Raw genomic sequence first — 15,767 nt, forward strand, 5'->3', positions numbered from 1 at the left:
CTCCACAAACAATGTCCATACACTCTGATTGATATTCCCCAATTTTCACAAATTGCTGCCTGTCTCTCAAATAACTCTTTACCCATTCTAACACCACTCCTCTAATGCCGTAGTACTCCAGTTTATCAAGTAATATGTCATGATTAATTGTGTCAAAAGCTTTTTTTAGGTCAATGAATACACTAACTATACATTGTCTTTTATCTATATTGTTGGTGATATTTTCGATCAGTTCCATTAATGCCAATGATGTTGATCTATTTGATCTGAAACCATACTGACTATCCGTTATTATTTTGTGTTTATCTATAAATTTGTCAAGTCTATTACTAAAGACTTTTTCCAGTATTTTTGAAAATTGAGAAAGTAGAGAGACAGGCCTATAATTTGTGAATTGGTGTCTGTCACCGTTTTTAAACAGTGGTGTTACTTTAGCTGTTTTCATTTGTTTTGGGAATGCACCAGTTTGTAAGGACAAATTGCAAATGTGTGTTAAGGGTTTGGAAATGCCCTCTATCACTCTCTTAACGATTTCCATATCAATGTCGTCAGAGTCTGTAGAGTTTTTTGTTTGTGATTTCCCAACAATATCAATGATTTCCATTTCTTCCACCACCGTTAAGAACATTGAATGAGGATTGCGGTCAATGAGTGCTTTTGAAGTGCTTATTTTACTATTTGAACTCTGTGAGGCAAACATACAAATGCTATCTGTGAGGCTCATATGCAATTTCTTAAATCCAAATCAAATCAAAACAAAGCTTTTATGCAATGAAAAGGTTCATTAAAACAATGTAAATATACATTTCAAAACAATTCTATGGGGCAACTGTTGCCAAGTCATGATGATGTCATAGGCTCCATTCCCCAAATTCCACAGTTAGGTTTGATTTTGTGATCTGAACACTTCAAGACAAACTTCAGACAAAAAACTAAGAAAAACAGTCACAAAACTCAAGATGAGTGAAGAAGTCCAGCCGCCATACAAGTCGAGCTCAGTGTATAATGAACTCCGTTCGGAGGGGCAATTTTGTGATGCAATCATCAAAGTGGAGGATGTTGAATTTCCGGTCCACAGGGTCATCCTGTGTAACCGTACGCCGTACTTCAGGTGAGTTGCTTACCTGATAATGTGAAGGACAGTTGACTGGTTTATACCTGTGAAAAATGTAATTCATGTACTTAGTCTGTGAAACAGTGCCAACAAAAAGGAACGGGTTGAATCATAAAACTTTTGTGATAGAAAGACTTTGTCACGGTCAACTGACAGATACACCCAAAACATAATGCAAACATTTGCAGATTTCATCTTTACCTTCACAGAGCTCCAGATTCCACTTCAGTAAATGTGCCATTTAAAAAGCACTGTGAATCACTTGGTGATTGTGTGAAGTCTAATTGAAGTGTTTTATTAAGTTATATTAATATCTTCCCCACTGTTTGATACAGTAAGACACACCAGACTTCCTGATACTAAAAATGTTGAATTTTGTTATACAGTTATACACTGAGCAAAAGTTTTGAGTTGCCTCTCATTTTTTTATATTTTGCTTTGAAACAGATGATTTTTTAAAAGTCCACTTGAGCAATAGTTCTCAACGTGTTTTTTTGAAGACTTGTAAAGGTTTCGTTTGGACATTTTTCACCCTTTTTAGTCCAGTGCTTGTACCCGAGGAATGGTTTTGTTTTTGTTCATTTGTTTATTTGTTTGTTAAGCCATTTAACGCTGATATATGAATCATTCAAGCATAAAAAGGACACTAAAACTCAAAGGATGAACCATTATTGTTTCTACACATAACGCATACTTAGGGTGAAGAATCAATTTTAAAGACAAATGGTAAATGGTCTGCATTTGTATAGCGCTTTACTCAGTCCCTAAGGACCCCAAAGCGCTTTACACTACATTCAGTCATTCACCTATTCACACACACATTCACACACTGGCAATGGCAAGCTACGTTGTAGCCACAGCTGCCCGGGGCACACTGACAGAGGCAAAACAAGGAGTAGCACGTATTAAAAAAAAGTAATGTTCTACAGCAAATGAACAGTATCTGAAAGTCATGTCCTTAAGAAAAAAGAAAGAATGCAGCAAATTCATGACACAAGACCATTTAATCCATCTACTTATCATGAAACCTCATCAGAAATGGTTTCATGGTTCATGTAAAACCTGTTAAAACCAATAAATAAATGTTAAGAAAAAAAAAGAAAAGAAATGGTTGTGGAAGGGAAACAGAGACTGTAATTAAGCAACATGCACTGGAACTTCCATAAGGAAAGGAAACAGACTGAGGTATGCCAAATTATGCAATAACTAGACTAAAGATCAGGGCAAACTGGCCTTATGGAGTTGATTTCAATATTTGTCACAGAGGTACAACAGTGAGTGTCTAGAGTTAACTTTAAAACACGGTGGAGGCTCTGTCGTGGTGTGGGACTGCATTGTGTTTGGCAAAAGCTTCATAAACATGGTGCCAATGTAATAAAGACATTGAAAACCCAACAATCAAGCACACTAAACATGTACAAACTCTGTTTTGGAGTTATATACTCTATGGCAATATGGACTAGACATTACAAGACTATCACAGTAATCACATAGTAACACATGTAATTAGGAAATCATTTCCATTCCTGTCAACAGATTTTATATATTTATCTTACTTGTGCATGACATAGTTTATTATCTTGTTGCCTCCACACCGTTTAATATTCTCTACTCTGTCTCCATCTCTACCCTCAGGGCTCTTTTCATCCGCTGGAGCAACCCAGACAAACAGGTCTTCAACATACCTGGCTTGTCTCCTGAGATGATGGAACTCATCATTAACTTTGCATACACCGGCTCAGTTTCCATAACGGAGGAAAATGTAGTGGAACTTCTCATGGCAGCTGATCAACTCAATGCAATGGACATTGTGAAACTCTGCTCTGACTTCCTCGGGGAGCAACTGTGCCCAGAGAACTGCGTTGGCATTTGGCAGTTCACAAAAGTATGCTTATCACCCGAACTACGCGCCAAGGCCTACCACTACATCATCAATAACTTTAAGCAGGTTGTTCTTGAGGAGGAGTTCCTGCAGCTAACTGTGGAGGAACTTGCTGACATCCTTGATAGAGACGACCTCAATGTGCAGTTGGAGACCACTGTGTATGAAGCGCTTACAAAGTGGATTAGCCATGTACCTGCAGAACGGAAACAACACCTCACCGCTCTGTTGCCCAAGGTCTATAAACTTTCATTACTACATTTAGTTTGGACTTAAATCTTCAGCATTTAAGTCATAGATTGAGTCGTTCCATCTGGGTGTAAGGATGCTTTAATATCTCAAGATGTTGCTCTTTTCAGCTGTAGCCAAACCACATTTAAGAAATTCTCTTCAAGAGCATTAAAACCGTATCAGATCTCTACACACATACTATAGAATAAATTATATTTATTAAGTATAGTTGCTAGGGCTATGACTAAAAACTGTCCCTGCTGACGAAAAGGCTAATGGTGTCTGACTTTGGTCGCTCTCTTGCTATCAATAAGAAAATTAAACAACATTAGGAGCATTATCCTAAAGAAGCTTGAGTTTACTAAAACTGATGTAGTTGAAATTCAGTGTTTTTTCTATTCTCTAAGTCAGGGGTGCTCACACTTTTTCCGCATGTGAGCTACTTATAAAATGACCAAGTCAAAATGATCTACCCACTACAAAAATCCAAAACATATACTTATTTATAAATATATTGAGGATTCTTTATATCTACAATGTATATACATGCATAACCGCAATATCCAATATTTCACAACACAATTAACTATGTAAATCTTTTGTCATTACCTGAGTTTACTCTGATGACTTGCACTGAATTGAATCAGCCTGGGATGCATAGTCCGGACAGTAGCTGCTGACGGCCAGGTTTAAGAGAAAAAACCGAGAGCTAAAAATTGGAGTTAACTCGCTGACTAGCTTGTCAGTTTTACTACACTTCGCGCCACTGTTTGCGCATGCGCAGCGACCTAAGCGTCAGAAAAAATCTGATGTCATCTGACTGGCTTCCCTGTATCAATCAAGTGACGGGATGGATGATAGGCTGGCATCTATTTTTTTAATGCCATGCGATCTACCAATACTACCTTTGCGATCGACTGGTCGATCGCGATCGACGTATTGAGCACCCCTGCTCTAAGTCATATTCTCTTCTGTCATCTCTCTGTAGGTCCGACTGGGATTGATGACGTCAGACTACCTAAAGGACAATGTGCTGTCTAGTGAGCTGGTGGGGGCCAATTCTGAGTGCCTGTCCATGATAAGTAATGCCATCTTAGACATACATGGTCTAGGAAGCAGACCCTTCATGTCTGGCTTGTGTCACCCTCTTGTTCGTCCCCGCCTGCCTCATTCCATCCTGCTGGCCATTGGGGGGTGGAGTGGTGGTAATCCAACTAACGGCATCGAGGCCTACGATTGCAGGGCTAACCGCTGGGTCAACGTAACGAACAACCTCGAGTTTCCTCGTGCTTATCATGGAGCCGCCTTCCTCAACGGGTACGTCTACTTCATTGGTGGCTTCGACAGGGTGGAGCATTTCACCAGCGTCTGTAGGTTTGACCTGACCACTCGCTCCTGTAAGGAGGTGGGGCCCATGCACTCCTGCCGCTGCTATGTGAGTGTGACTGTGTTGAATGGGTTCATCTATGCCCTGGGAGGCTTCGACGGGCATGTACAACTCAGCAGTGCAGAGCGCTATCAACCTGAAATCAACCAGTGGAGTCTTATTGCACCGATGCACGAACAGAGGAGCGACGCCAGCTGCACAACACTTAACAACCGGGTGGGTGAAGTAAAAGAGTAGCAGAGAAATAGAGTAGGGTCTCAGGCACACAGGCCTAGAGACCTGTCAGCAACCTTTGGTAACAACCAGTTGCTAGGGAAAAATGTGTACTCCTCAGCTGGTTAGGCAGTGATTGTATGAAAGACTCTACAGATTTCTACAGCAAATAGTTTGTGAGTATTTGCAGACAAGTCAGAGTACTCCATGCAAACCTCAACAGTCTGCTTACGACCAAAGGAAACACAAGGAGGCTTGTGGTGCAACACCTTCCTGGTTACAATTTCACGGTAGTGACAGCCATCAACCTCCAGCAACCACTTGCCAACCAGTCAGGGAATACACATTTTTACAGTGAAGCGAGGCGCAAGATAGGTCACAAACTGGTTTCTGTGTTCATGTTTTCAAATTTAAAAGTATAGTTTAAAAAGTTGAAAAATATACTAATATATATCTATTTTGTTTCTAACTGATCACAAGTGCATCTTTGCATTTATGTACAGTACTTTAGTTGAGTTGACTTGTCAACTAAAATATAACAGATATTACAAAAATAGTAAAACACATCATTATTTTATTATATTAAGATCCCAGATTACAATTATTTATCTGCATTCCTGAACAGAAAAATTAGCCTTATTGATTGAATGTTATGTTTGATTCATTTCTGGCTTTCTGACTGAAAGAAGTCCCACATACTCAGGTAAAAGTTGGGTGCATAAACATGTTTTTATGACAGGTAATTGTAAAACACACACATTTGTTATTACACATTTGTTTTGTTCAGTTGGACACTTGGGTACTGAGTATCGGTCTTACTTCACAAATGATGTGGAAACATTTCACTTACAGGTAACATTGTTTCCAACTGAAATCTAAGAAATGTAAAGATATTTAATGTCCCTTTTTTGTTTTCAGATTTACATTTGTGGTGGATTCAATGGCAACGAGTTTCTGCAGACAGCTGAATATTACAACCCAGAGAGCAACCAGTGGACGATGATCAGTCCCATGAACAGCCGCCGCAGCGGGATAGGTGTCATTGCATATGCGGATCATGTCTTTGCAGTAAGACCACAAAGTAGTGCTGACACTCACGTAACATACAAATCAAATCTGTAATGTTCTTTGATCAGCAAGGCTTAACACAGATTTGGCTGACACAGAATTTTGCTAACTTTGTTTTGTATTTATCAATGATCAGATTCCTATCCTGACCACAGGTTCAGAGAAGGCATTCTTACTCATTCTATGTATTAATTTAACCGATTAATGATGTTTCTGCCTCATTTTTCTTTTCATGTTCCCCATTACCAAAATGTTGTGTCTTTAATGATTTCACTCATGATTTCACATTTCACTCAGTACAACAGAAATACTTGTTCAAAACCAACATTGTCATCCTCATCGTTCCATAGAGGACATATGTTAGAGACAATTTCAAACTCATCCTGCAACACCTTTAGAAAAATGAGGGAATAAGCCAAGTGATTAGAACTCATCCTCTGGGGACGGTAGGCATTTTAGCTATAAATTTTATCTTGCTATTTGCCTTAAAACCACTTATTTAGTTGTTTTGCAGCTGCACCCTTTGGTAAAAAGCAAAGATTTTAGTCTCACCTTCTGAGACACACTTCTTTCTTTATTTAGCTAGCTACCGTTTAGTATTTATTTTCTATTCAGACTAAGTCTCTATTCAAATAAAGGAAAAGTTATTATCAGCAGAATGCAGTGACCTTACCCTGGTGCTGACCTCAGGGTCTTTGATCAGGCTTTTAGGCCCCAAGGCCTGTCAGGGCTACTTTAATCTGTTATAGGAAGAAAGGACTGGAACTCAATGTTCCTTTTTGGACTAAAGGCAAAAGAGCTGTGAAGACATTTATACTGAAAACACAAATACTTTTTGTCGAGGGCTATTCATCTTTGTTGATAATAGCGTGGTGTGATAGACAACAGTGCTTTAATAGCTGTAGTTGAGGCTTGAGTGAAAAAAGGTCTCATACAGACTTCCACAACAGCTGGCTTCTACTTTATTTTACTTTCTCCTTTTAATTCAGAAGTCATTTTCACACACCACTGCACCCTGATCTTTTCTAGACATTCCCAACAAATGTGGGCCTGTGAGGATGCAAATACTGGGACGTTAATGGGCCTTTTTTAAACAACTTTTATGTGTAAACTCCATATAACAGCATGAGAATATGTCAGGTAGCTGTTCGCTTTATCCAGGTAAAACCCTAAACCAATCAGAGTATTTCCAGTAGTCAGATCACACCTAAGGTAAACAATCTCCTTGTATCTGCTACATATTAACTTTGGACAGTATTGCAACTTAATTCTTCAGTCATTTTCTGGAGTATCTGTGCAAAAACAGCTAAAGACATATAGCAGGTACATTTTCTTACAGGGGTACGGTGAAGCTGGTTACACTTACATTCAATCATTTGACCCACGTATTTACTTTTAGGTTGGTGGCTTCGATGGAAACAACTGTCTGCACACCGCTGAGGCTTACAACCCACATTCCAATACGTGGAACCTCGTGTCCTCTATGCTGACCCCCCGCAGCAACTTTGGCATTGAGGTAATTGACGATCGCCTCTTTGTCGTCGGGGGTTTCAACGGCTTCACCACCACTTCGAACGTTGAGTACTACGACGCTTTAACCAATGAGTGGTATGAGGCGTGCAACATGGAGATTTTCCGCAGCGCCTTGAGCTGCTGTGTGGTGTCCGGACTTTGCAACATGACTGAGTACACCTTTCCTCGTGACGTCCTGCCACTTGCAAATGTGCCAGAAGAAGCAATGGAGTCAGCAGACTCCACGTAACATCTTTAAAGTGCAGTGCTGCCATGTGTTAACATCTGAGACTCCAACATGAAGGACTGAAATAAATCTTTAGAGCATTAAACTGCTGGTGAACTGGACATTTTTTGTAGGTATCTCAAAAACTTTCAGTAGGAGAGTCTGCACTGTAGATACTGGGTTTTATTAAGAGAATGCAATTGCAACAATAACAAATTGAAAAGATTTTTTCATTCCCTGTAATGTATGGCTGCTGAGTAGCCACACCAGACATGCACACAGGGTGACTAGATCACAATAAGCCGCATGTCGGACTTTTCAACTCTTGCTAGGTAAACACAATAAGAATAAAGGGAAGTTTTCACTCCCCCTTGTTATTTCAGCTGCGGTTCTGTCTGGTAACAGTCTATAGGTTTGAGTAAGGATGTATCCATAGGTCTTTTTGGAGCACTAGCTGACAATTTATGAATCTTTAGCCAAATATCACACAAATATACTGTGTCGCTTCACACCATTTTTTCTCTTATGTGAAACTGAAAAATAACTCTATTTCTCAGTATATCTGTTATCTGCTTTGTGGTATTTTCCACTATATTGCGTAGAATGATATATTTGTTCATGATAAAAGCACCAACTTTATATGTACTGAGGAAAATCCAGTGTTTAGAAAGGTGGATGTCCTGCAGAGCCTGTAAAATGTGGGACATTGGTTCAAGATGTGGGAGAGGGGGGAAAGCATAAAAATGCTGTGCAGTCCCCCTTATAGAGGGACATCTGATCCCCCAACCTGCACAACATGAAGTATGAAGCAACACCGGTGTACCACAAGGCTGTGTGATGAGCCCTTTCCTCTACTCCCTCTTCACCCACGACTGCAGACCTGCTGATGGTTCCAACACCATCATTAAGTTTGCAGATGACACCACGGTGATTGGCCTCATCAGTGACAACGATGAGGCCGCCTACAGGGAGGAGGTGGATCGTCTGGCTGAGTGGTGCGACACAAACAACCTGCTGCTTAACATCGAGAAGACCAAGGAGCTCATCGTGGACTACAGGAGGAATGCTGACCCACATCCACCCATCCACATTAAGGGGACGGCTGTGGAGCGTGTGAGCAGCTTCAAGTTCCTGGGAGTCCACATCTCCGAGGATCTCACCTGGACGACCAACTGCTCCAAGCTGGTCAAGAAGGCTCACCAGCGCCTCTTCTTCTTGAGGACTCTGAGGAAGAACCACCTGTCCTCAGACATCCTGGTGAACTTCTATTGTTGCACCATCGAGAGCATCCTGACCAACTGTATAACAGTCTGGTATGGGAACTGCTCTGCCTCGGACCGGAAGGCGTTACAGAGGGTCGTGAAAACTGCCCAGCGCATCGCCAGAGCACCACTTCCTGCCATAAAAGACATCTACAGGAAGCGGTGTCTGAAAAGGGCTGGGAAAATCATCAGAGACCCCAGTCACCCATCACATGGACTCTTCACCCTCCTGCCCTCTGGGAGGCGCTACAGGAGCCTCCGGACTAAGACCACCAGGTACCGGAACAGCTTCTTCCCCACAGCTGTCAGACTCCTGAACTCTGCCTCCTGACATCTGACCCACGTTAACTCATGGACTGAACACACACACACACACACACACACACACACACACACACACACAATGGACAACTGTACCCTCAAACACACAATAATAACATGGACTGAACCACCACTCACAACCACTAGCACTTTATATAGCCTCTGTAGAAATTATCCACACCCTCACTTATCTTAACTGCACTACTGTATAGCTCTGTGTAAATAATCATTCTGTACATACGATAATTTTTAACCCTACAACTGTTTACAACTTGCATAGTTCCCATTTCTGTTTAGCTGTATATCTCAGATTTCTGTAAAGTTATTTCATATTCTGTATAGTTTTTCATATTTATATCCTGTTCATAGCCTGTACATAGCTTGTACTCACTACAGCCTGTACATACCTATAGTTAGAATATTCACAACATACTTCATACCATGTACATTATAACATACCATAATAGACCCATTTCTGTAATATACTTACATATCTATATTATTGCTAATATATATTGTAATATATCTATATCACTAAAGCACTTCTGGATGGATGCAAACTGCATTTCGTTGCCCTGTACCTGTGCATGTGCAATGACAATAAAGTTGAATTCTAATTCTATTCTAACACCAGTAACACAACACCTTATGGAGGTAAACGTGTAGACAGTGATGTGCAAAGCTGTTCATAGAAACATCTTCCATCCATGGTGGTGTAATCTTTATTCTGATGCTGGATTGTTCCTGCTCCTCCCCTTCATTTTATAAACACTCTAAATCAAACTCATTCCATTATAATTTTTTTCATTTTAGGATGATGTTTTCATACAATCCTCTACATCTGCATCAAACCAGGCTTGTCACATACAACCTGCTATTAGTCCTGTATATTATTTATTTTAGGACTCCCTGTGACCTCTGTGTTGGTCTATGATAACATTACACGTATTGATGCATATACTTGTGATGCTTAGAGGCACTGTAAACTTTAATAAATGGTGCATTAAAGTTTATACCAAAACTGCGATGCTAGCTCACACATTGCTCATTGCAATTCCTGTTTTCATAGCCATTGCTATGAAAAAGTAGAATGGGAGGGAGAGCCTTCAGTTTTCAGGCACCTCTTCTCTGGAACCAGCTTCCAGTTTGGATTCAGGAGACAGACACTATCTCTACTTTTAAGATTAGATTTAAAACTTTCCTTTTTGGTAAAGCACATAGTTAGGGCTGGACCAGGTGACCCTGAATCCTCCCTTAGTTATGCTGCAATAGGCATAGGCTGCTGGGGGACTCCCATGATGCATTAAGTTTTTCCTTTTCAGTCACCTTTTTCACACAGTATGTGTTAATTGGTAGTAGGCTTTCGAGCCTATACAGCTTGGAGTAAGACAACATGCATGAAGAGGATGATGTGGACAAAATACTCATTTGCCTAATAATTCTGAACTCCCTGTATTTGAAGATCCTAGATGACTTCCATCTTGAGTTATGGCATTCACAAGATTTTCAGAAAGCAGTGCATAATAAAAAGGCTGAGACCACAAGTGACCTCTTATCTTCCAATGTGTCATCTCCACCTCTCATCCTGCTGCTGTCATTACACTGTCTTAACACACACCCTGCCACACTTCCACACTCGCTGTGTTATTAACTTACATGACCTTTGAAGTAGAGACCTACCAAATCTTTGAACCATAACCCAACCTTCTATAGTACGCTTGTTTATTCTAATGAAAGCCACTAATACTGGCCACAGTGCTGTTGTTTTGGTCGTCCTTTACACAGATGTGTAGTTAATGTAATGTTTTTGTAAGGTTTTATGGTAAAACTGACATTTTCTAAGGTTTAACAAAAATGAGTAATGAGTACTGGGACGCCACGTTTTAAACACTAAATACATAAATACACACATATTCTGACTCACACACCTTATTACACTTTGGTCACAGGTAACTGGTCCAGTCATCCAGTTTATGATACATTAGCAGACAATCCAGAGGCTTAAAACTCGTTGAGAGTTTTTTTTTCTAAAACCGCATTATGAGATCACTAGCATAAGCTTTTTAAATTTGTTCTCAATTTTAATCTACTCTTCTAGCATGCTTTATGTGAAGCAACTCGCAAGAACAAACAGAAATTGATCTAAGTGAGGTTCACAAACTGTCCATTTCACTTTCGCTTGTTAACAGATCGAGAAAGGTCGAAGTTACGTGGTTACTATAAAAATGTGCCATCCAGTCTTGGAAATTTAATGACTGGGTTAACTGAGCTTGTGCAGTACAAGGATGCTAGTGAACCAGTGTTGGCCACACCCTGTCTACTACTGATATCAAGACCTTTTCACTGCATCTTTCAGCCAGATGCTTCGTGTAACAACTGAGTAGCGTAGACTATTGAACAGCTGTATATCATTTTAAAGTGTTGAGGCTTCTCCCAGATATTGCGAGTGGTTTATCTCATAAAGATTTTACAAGGCTCCACATGGCTGCTGGAAGATAACAGAGTCTTTCCAGATGATCCCAAAATCTAGGAACAAATCTGAAAACTGTGGTGGAGGTTTAAGGGAGTTGGATAAGTTGGGGAAAAAGTCATATATTGCATGCCCTTCTTGCCTTCATAAGGCAGTTCGATAGAGATGACAACAACTGGGCAAAGAGAAAGGTCTCATCAGAAATTTCTGGGATGTCTTTTCTACATTTTTCTTTAATATACAAAGAATGGGATCTGCTAGCATATTCCCAATAGAGCTGCCAGAACATAAAAGCTCAGAAGAAACCAGCACATGAGTACAAATAAAGTGAGCAGTAAAGAATCATACTGGAATTTCCAGTAGAACCAGTCAACAAGTTCACCATCAAGAAAACTACACTCTGTCCCTTGAGAGTTCTTCGTCCTCTCCTCTCCACTTCCTGTTGGTTTGACCTCAGCTGTTTCCCATGACCACATTTCTCTGGGGCACTGTCACAGCATGCATTTTTATTATAGCATATAAATAGACTCCCTTGCTGTATGATCTAAAGAGGCCAGGCTATTTGATAGATACTTACCGAATACCAAAGCAGCTATGGCAAACAACAAATTCAAAGGCCAGAGAAGCCAAGACAGCATTAGAGGACAATTTCCCTTTCCCCCCCAGCCACTGTCTAAAGCCTGTATTGGCTGCCTTTTATACTCCAAGGGTATCCATTTTGCCAATCACATTAGACTGACACAATCCAACCAATTGAATTAAGCTGCAAAAATAACATCAGCATCATCACCAAGGCAATTCCAGCTCCTGTTACTCAGCATCGCAGCAAAGTGTTTGATTATTTTAAATGAAGGGCACTGGGCAGAGAGAAGATGCTTTCCCCTCACATAGAACAAAAGGCCAACATTCCAGGTGGCAGGTAAGGTTTCTTCACGTTTGTCTGCTGAAACGCATCCACCAATTTCAGCTCACTTTGCACATTTTTCAAATGTCATACTCTTTATGCTACTATGCTATTAGCTGGAAAAATGCAAAAACAACTGGGGGAATTTTAGTTTTTTTTAAAAAGGGTGGGGCCACTTATAGAAGCAATACATAGCAAGAGACATAATCATAATAATGAGGTATTAAAACAAACTTTTGCTATTATAAAAAGGAAAAGAAAACCTTATTTTTTATATTGTTTCTATATGGTGTGCTATTTGTAAAACACCTACCCTTAGTTATGGTAATGCGTTACTGGAAGACAAACAGTTGGACCCAGGCAGCTCCCATCTTTCAGTATTTATTGTAAACTCAAACATGCAGTCATTTGCAACTGGAAATTATCACAGATGGCAGATCCAGCCATCTAACAGAACTGATTCCCCCATTTCAAATTACACACCACGCATGCATCTTTTCATTACTGATCTCAGCTGCTTGCCAGCATTGCTTTGCATCACTGCAGCTCAATGCAGGGTACATTTGCAATACTTGGGCTTTGCAGGGCTTACCTGGCATAAATGTCTGCAGCACATCAAAAACCAAGTAGAAAAACCATACATCTATAATGTGAGCACCATAAACACCAATTTACTCGCTTTGAATGTGTTCACTGAAACTTGAACTGTGCACTGAAATGCAGGCAACATTATAGTTAGTCAAAAAACTCCCCGACCTCTTCAGAGGTGTGAAAATAAATATGTGAATGATGTGGAATATCATTTTCTCCCTGTGGTCGGGTGCTCGCCTTAAGAACAAGTCTGAAGCCGCCTTCAAAACATGTTTATCTGTAGGTTACAGTAACTATAGAAGCAGAAGAAATATAACAGATGAGGAGAAGTCAATGAGTTACCATAGTAGGACAAAATCAAAAAACCTTTCTTGTTGCTTGTTCTCCTCTTAGTCTGCAAAAATACTTTTGAGTCTCTCCCCTTTCACTTTATTTTCTTTTAGAAAAACTTCTTGTTTTCCATCTACTTCCCCTCTCTTCATTTTCTTTCATCATCTGTGTTTTCCTCATCCTCCTCACGTCATGTTTGTGCATCCTTTTCATTTCCAGCTGTCCTCCCTACCATCATCTATGCATTTCTATCCATTTGCTCTACAGTTCCGTCTCAAAGAAACAGAATTAAATCTGCTTGGCAGCTGCCAGGATTTTGTGAACGCGTATATGTGTGCCGACGCTAAACCACTGCCCAAGGGGATATGTGAATTTAACAACGTCATCAAGTTATCACACACACCTGCATATCGAGCAAGGCCAGGCTTGCAGCTAAGTAGCCACACAACAGCAAACATCTTATTTGTACGAAACGCTGAAAGACTTTCACTGTCCTCCTGGTCCAAAGAGAAAAGTTACTATCACACTGCACCACAATACCAGCAACTTTCATTTGGTTTGGATTTTTGCCTCCAAAAGTTACATTTCATTCAAAGTTTTCATTCTCTTCTCCCAAGATGATTTCAGCGTTTTATGGGATGCAAATTTACACTGATTTATTAGAGTATTTAAATACAAGCATCTTTACAACCCTCAAGGGAAAGAGGAAAATACTTAGTGTAATTTAAGCCCATAAAAGTACACAATTTCCAGTAAAGGATCACCTACACTGCACTCTTTCCCTCAAAGACAATACTTATAACAGCTTGACTGACAACAATTGATATGTGATTTAAATTAATATCATAAAGAGTTGTTTCACGCTTAAAGGTGTGTGTTGGGTTTAATTTTACACCCCTGGTTGAATCTCTGAAATGCTTTCATGAGCTCTGAGCCAACAGATTTCTAGCCTATAAAACATGACTGCAGATATGTACCCAGGATAATTTACAGCTAGTTATTACTTGTGTGGAATTTAGCAGTTCTGCAGTTTCATCTTTCTTGCTAAATACAGCAAAATGTCCTCAGCATGTTATTAAAAAAACAAAACCATCCAGTGTCTGAGGGATATTTGTGAGGAAGTTTTTATGCCATGTAACTTGAATGTGTCCTGCAATAATTGTAACTTAATAGTTACATTAAAAAGCCAATTTAGAAAAACAGTAAAAGAAGTTAAAGAAGTGAGTGCAAAACAGTTCTGCTTCACTTTCACCTCCAAGCACACAAAGTCTTAACTCCTAGCAGTTCAAACATGCACACTAGTTCAGTGCAGCGATTAGAAGGGATTTAAATGGTTAAGACTCTCCGGAGCTTTACCGTATTTCTCTCGCTTTTTTGCAACAAATAATCCTAAAGGTAAAAGTGCCCATACACCAGTCTTACCTTGAGAGAGTTGCAGAGCGACACAGACGGGCTGCTGCCTGCAGCCTGCACATCTGCTGGGGATGTAATGCAAAGCTGATAGGAGACCCCCACTGCCAGAGTACTGATTACAGCACCCTGGTTTTGGGACTGTGTAGTCTTAGCGGGCAGATGGTATCATCCATTTCAGTTACTACAGTCAGAGAAAAGCCCCGACCCCGGAGTATCTGTCAGGACCGCAGCAGACAACGAAAAATTGAACTACAGTACGCGTCTTCGTTTTATTTCTCTAGTGCCAATTAAAAGGCATGTAAAAGTGGCGCTTCGTTGGCTACCTTACAGTTACCTTCTGATGCTGTGGCAGGACCAGGCGGGGCAAATGCAAATCAAGGTGGTGCTAATTGGCTGGAAAAGCCCTCCGGCAGCACTGTCTTTGGAGGGTGGAGGAGCAGGACTTAAAGGGTGTCCTGCTCTGTCAGAAAAGGAACCCGTGTGCTGAGTCTGCGTGTTATCCGCTGTGAAGGCTAGAGGCGTTTCTGTTTCTCTGCACCGTCATTTCTTTTAAATTATGACTTAAATAAACCCCCGATTAAAATATCATCAAACGTTTAGGTTACACGAGACTTTTCGGGGTTTTGAGTGTAAGTTAAATCTAATTATGGCCATTGGGTTGCAGACTTGATTACTGAGTCACTTGCAGGTGGTACAGTTAGCACCATTTGCGATGTATTTATTTTCAAGAGCAAAGGTAAGCAAAATTAAAAGTAAAATATTTAAACGGATACAAAACTTTCGAACGCAGTAGCTAGTTAGCATTCCGGCTTAGACATCCTGATAATTTACATGCTAATCAAC

At 40.2% G+C, this 15,767-nt stretch overlaps 2 protein-coding genes across 3 annotated transcripts in view; one reads left to right on the forward strand and one right to left on the reverse strand.

Moving 5' to 3' along the window:
* Window positions 1–15,283, reverse strand: part of LOC308399730 (multifunctional protein CAD-like) — a 54,911-nt gene extending 39,628 nt beyond the window's left edge. Inside the window, exons 1-2 of one of the 2 annotated variants that reach the window (XM_080887130.1) lie at window positions 14,934–15,283; window positions 1,125–1,158 (exon numbers count right to left, since the gene is read on the reverse strand). In XM_080887130.1, coding sequence (XP_080743256.1) covers window positions 1,125–1,158; window positions 14,934–14,986 — 87 coding nt within the window. In that variant the 5' untranslated portion in view covers window positions 14,987–15,283. The remainder of the gene's footprint in view (window positions 1–1,124; window positions 1,159–14,933) is intronic. The other variant, XM_080887131.1, reaches the window with a different exon arrangement.
* LOC308399732 (kelch-like protein 10) lies at window positions 13–7,657 on the forward strand (the record flags this gene model as incomplete). The annotated part of the gene is made up of 5 exons (XM_080887133.1): window positions 13–1,111; window positions 2,750–3,233; window positions 4,216–4,830; window positions 5,746–5,895; window positions 7,295–7,657. The coding sequence occupies exons 1-5, from the start codon at window positions 960–962 to the stop codon at window positions 7,655–7,657; spliced, it is 1,764 nt and encodes a 587-aa protein (XP_080743259.1). The 5' UTR covers window positions 13–959.
* Window positions 15,284–15,767: the final 484 nt, after the last annotated feature.

This window comes from Rhamphochromis sp. 'chilingali' (assembly GCF_963969265.1).
Source record: "Rhamphochromis sp. 'chilingali' genome assembly, chromosome: 7".
Classification (NCBI taxonomy): domain Eukaryota; kingdom Metazoa; phylum Chordata; class Actinopteri; order Cichliformes; family Cichlidae; genus Rhamphochromis; species Rhamphochromis sp. 'chilingali'.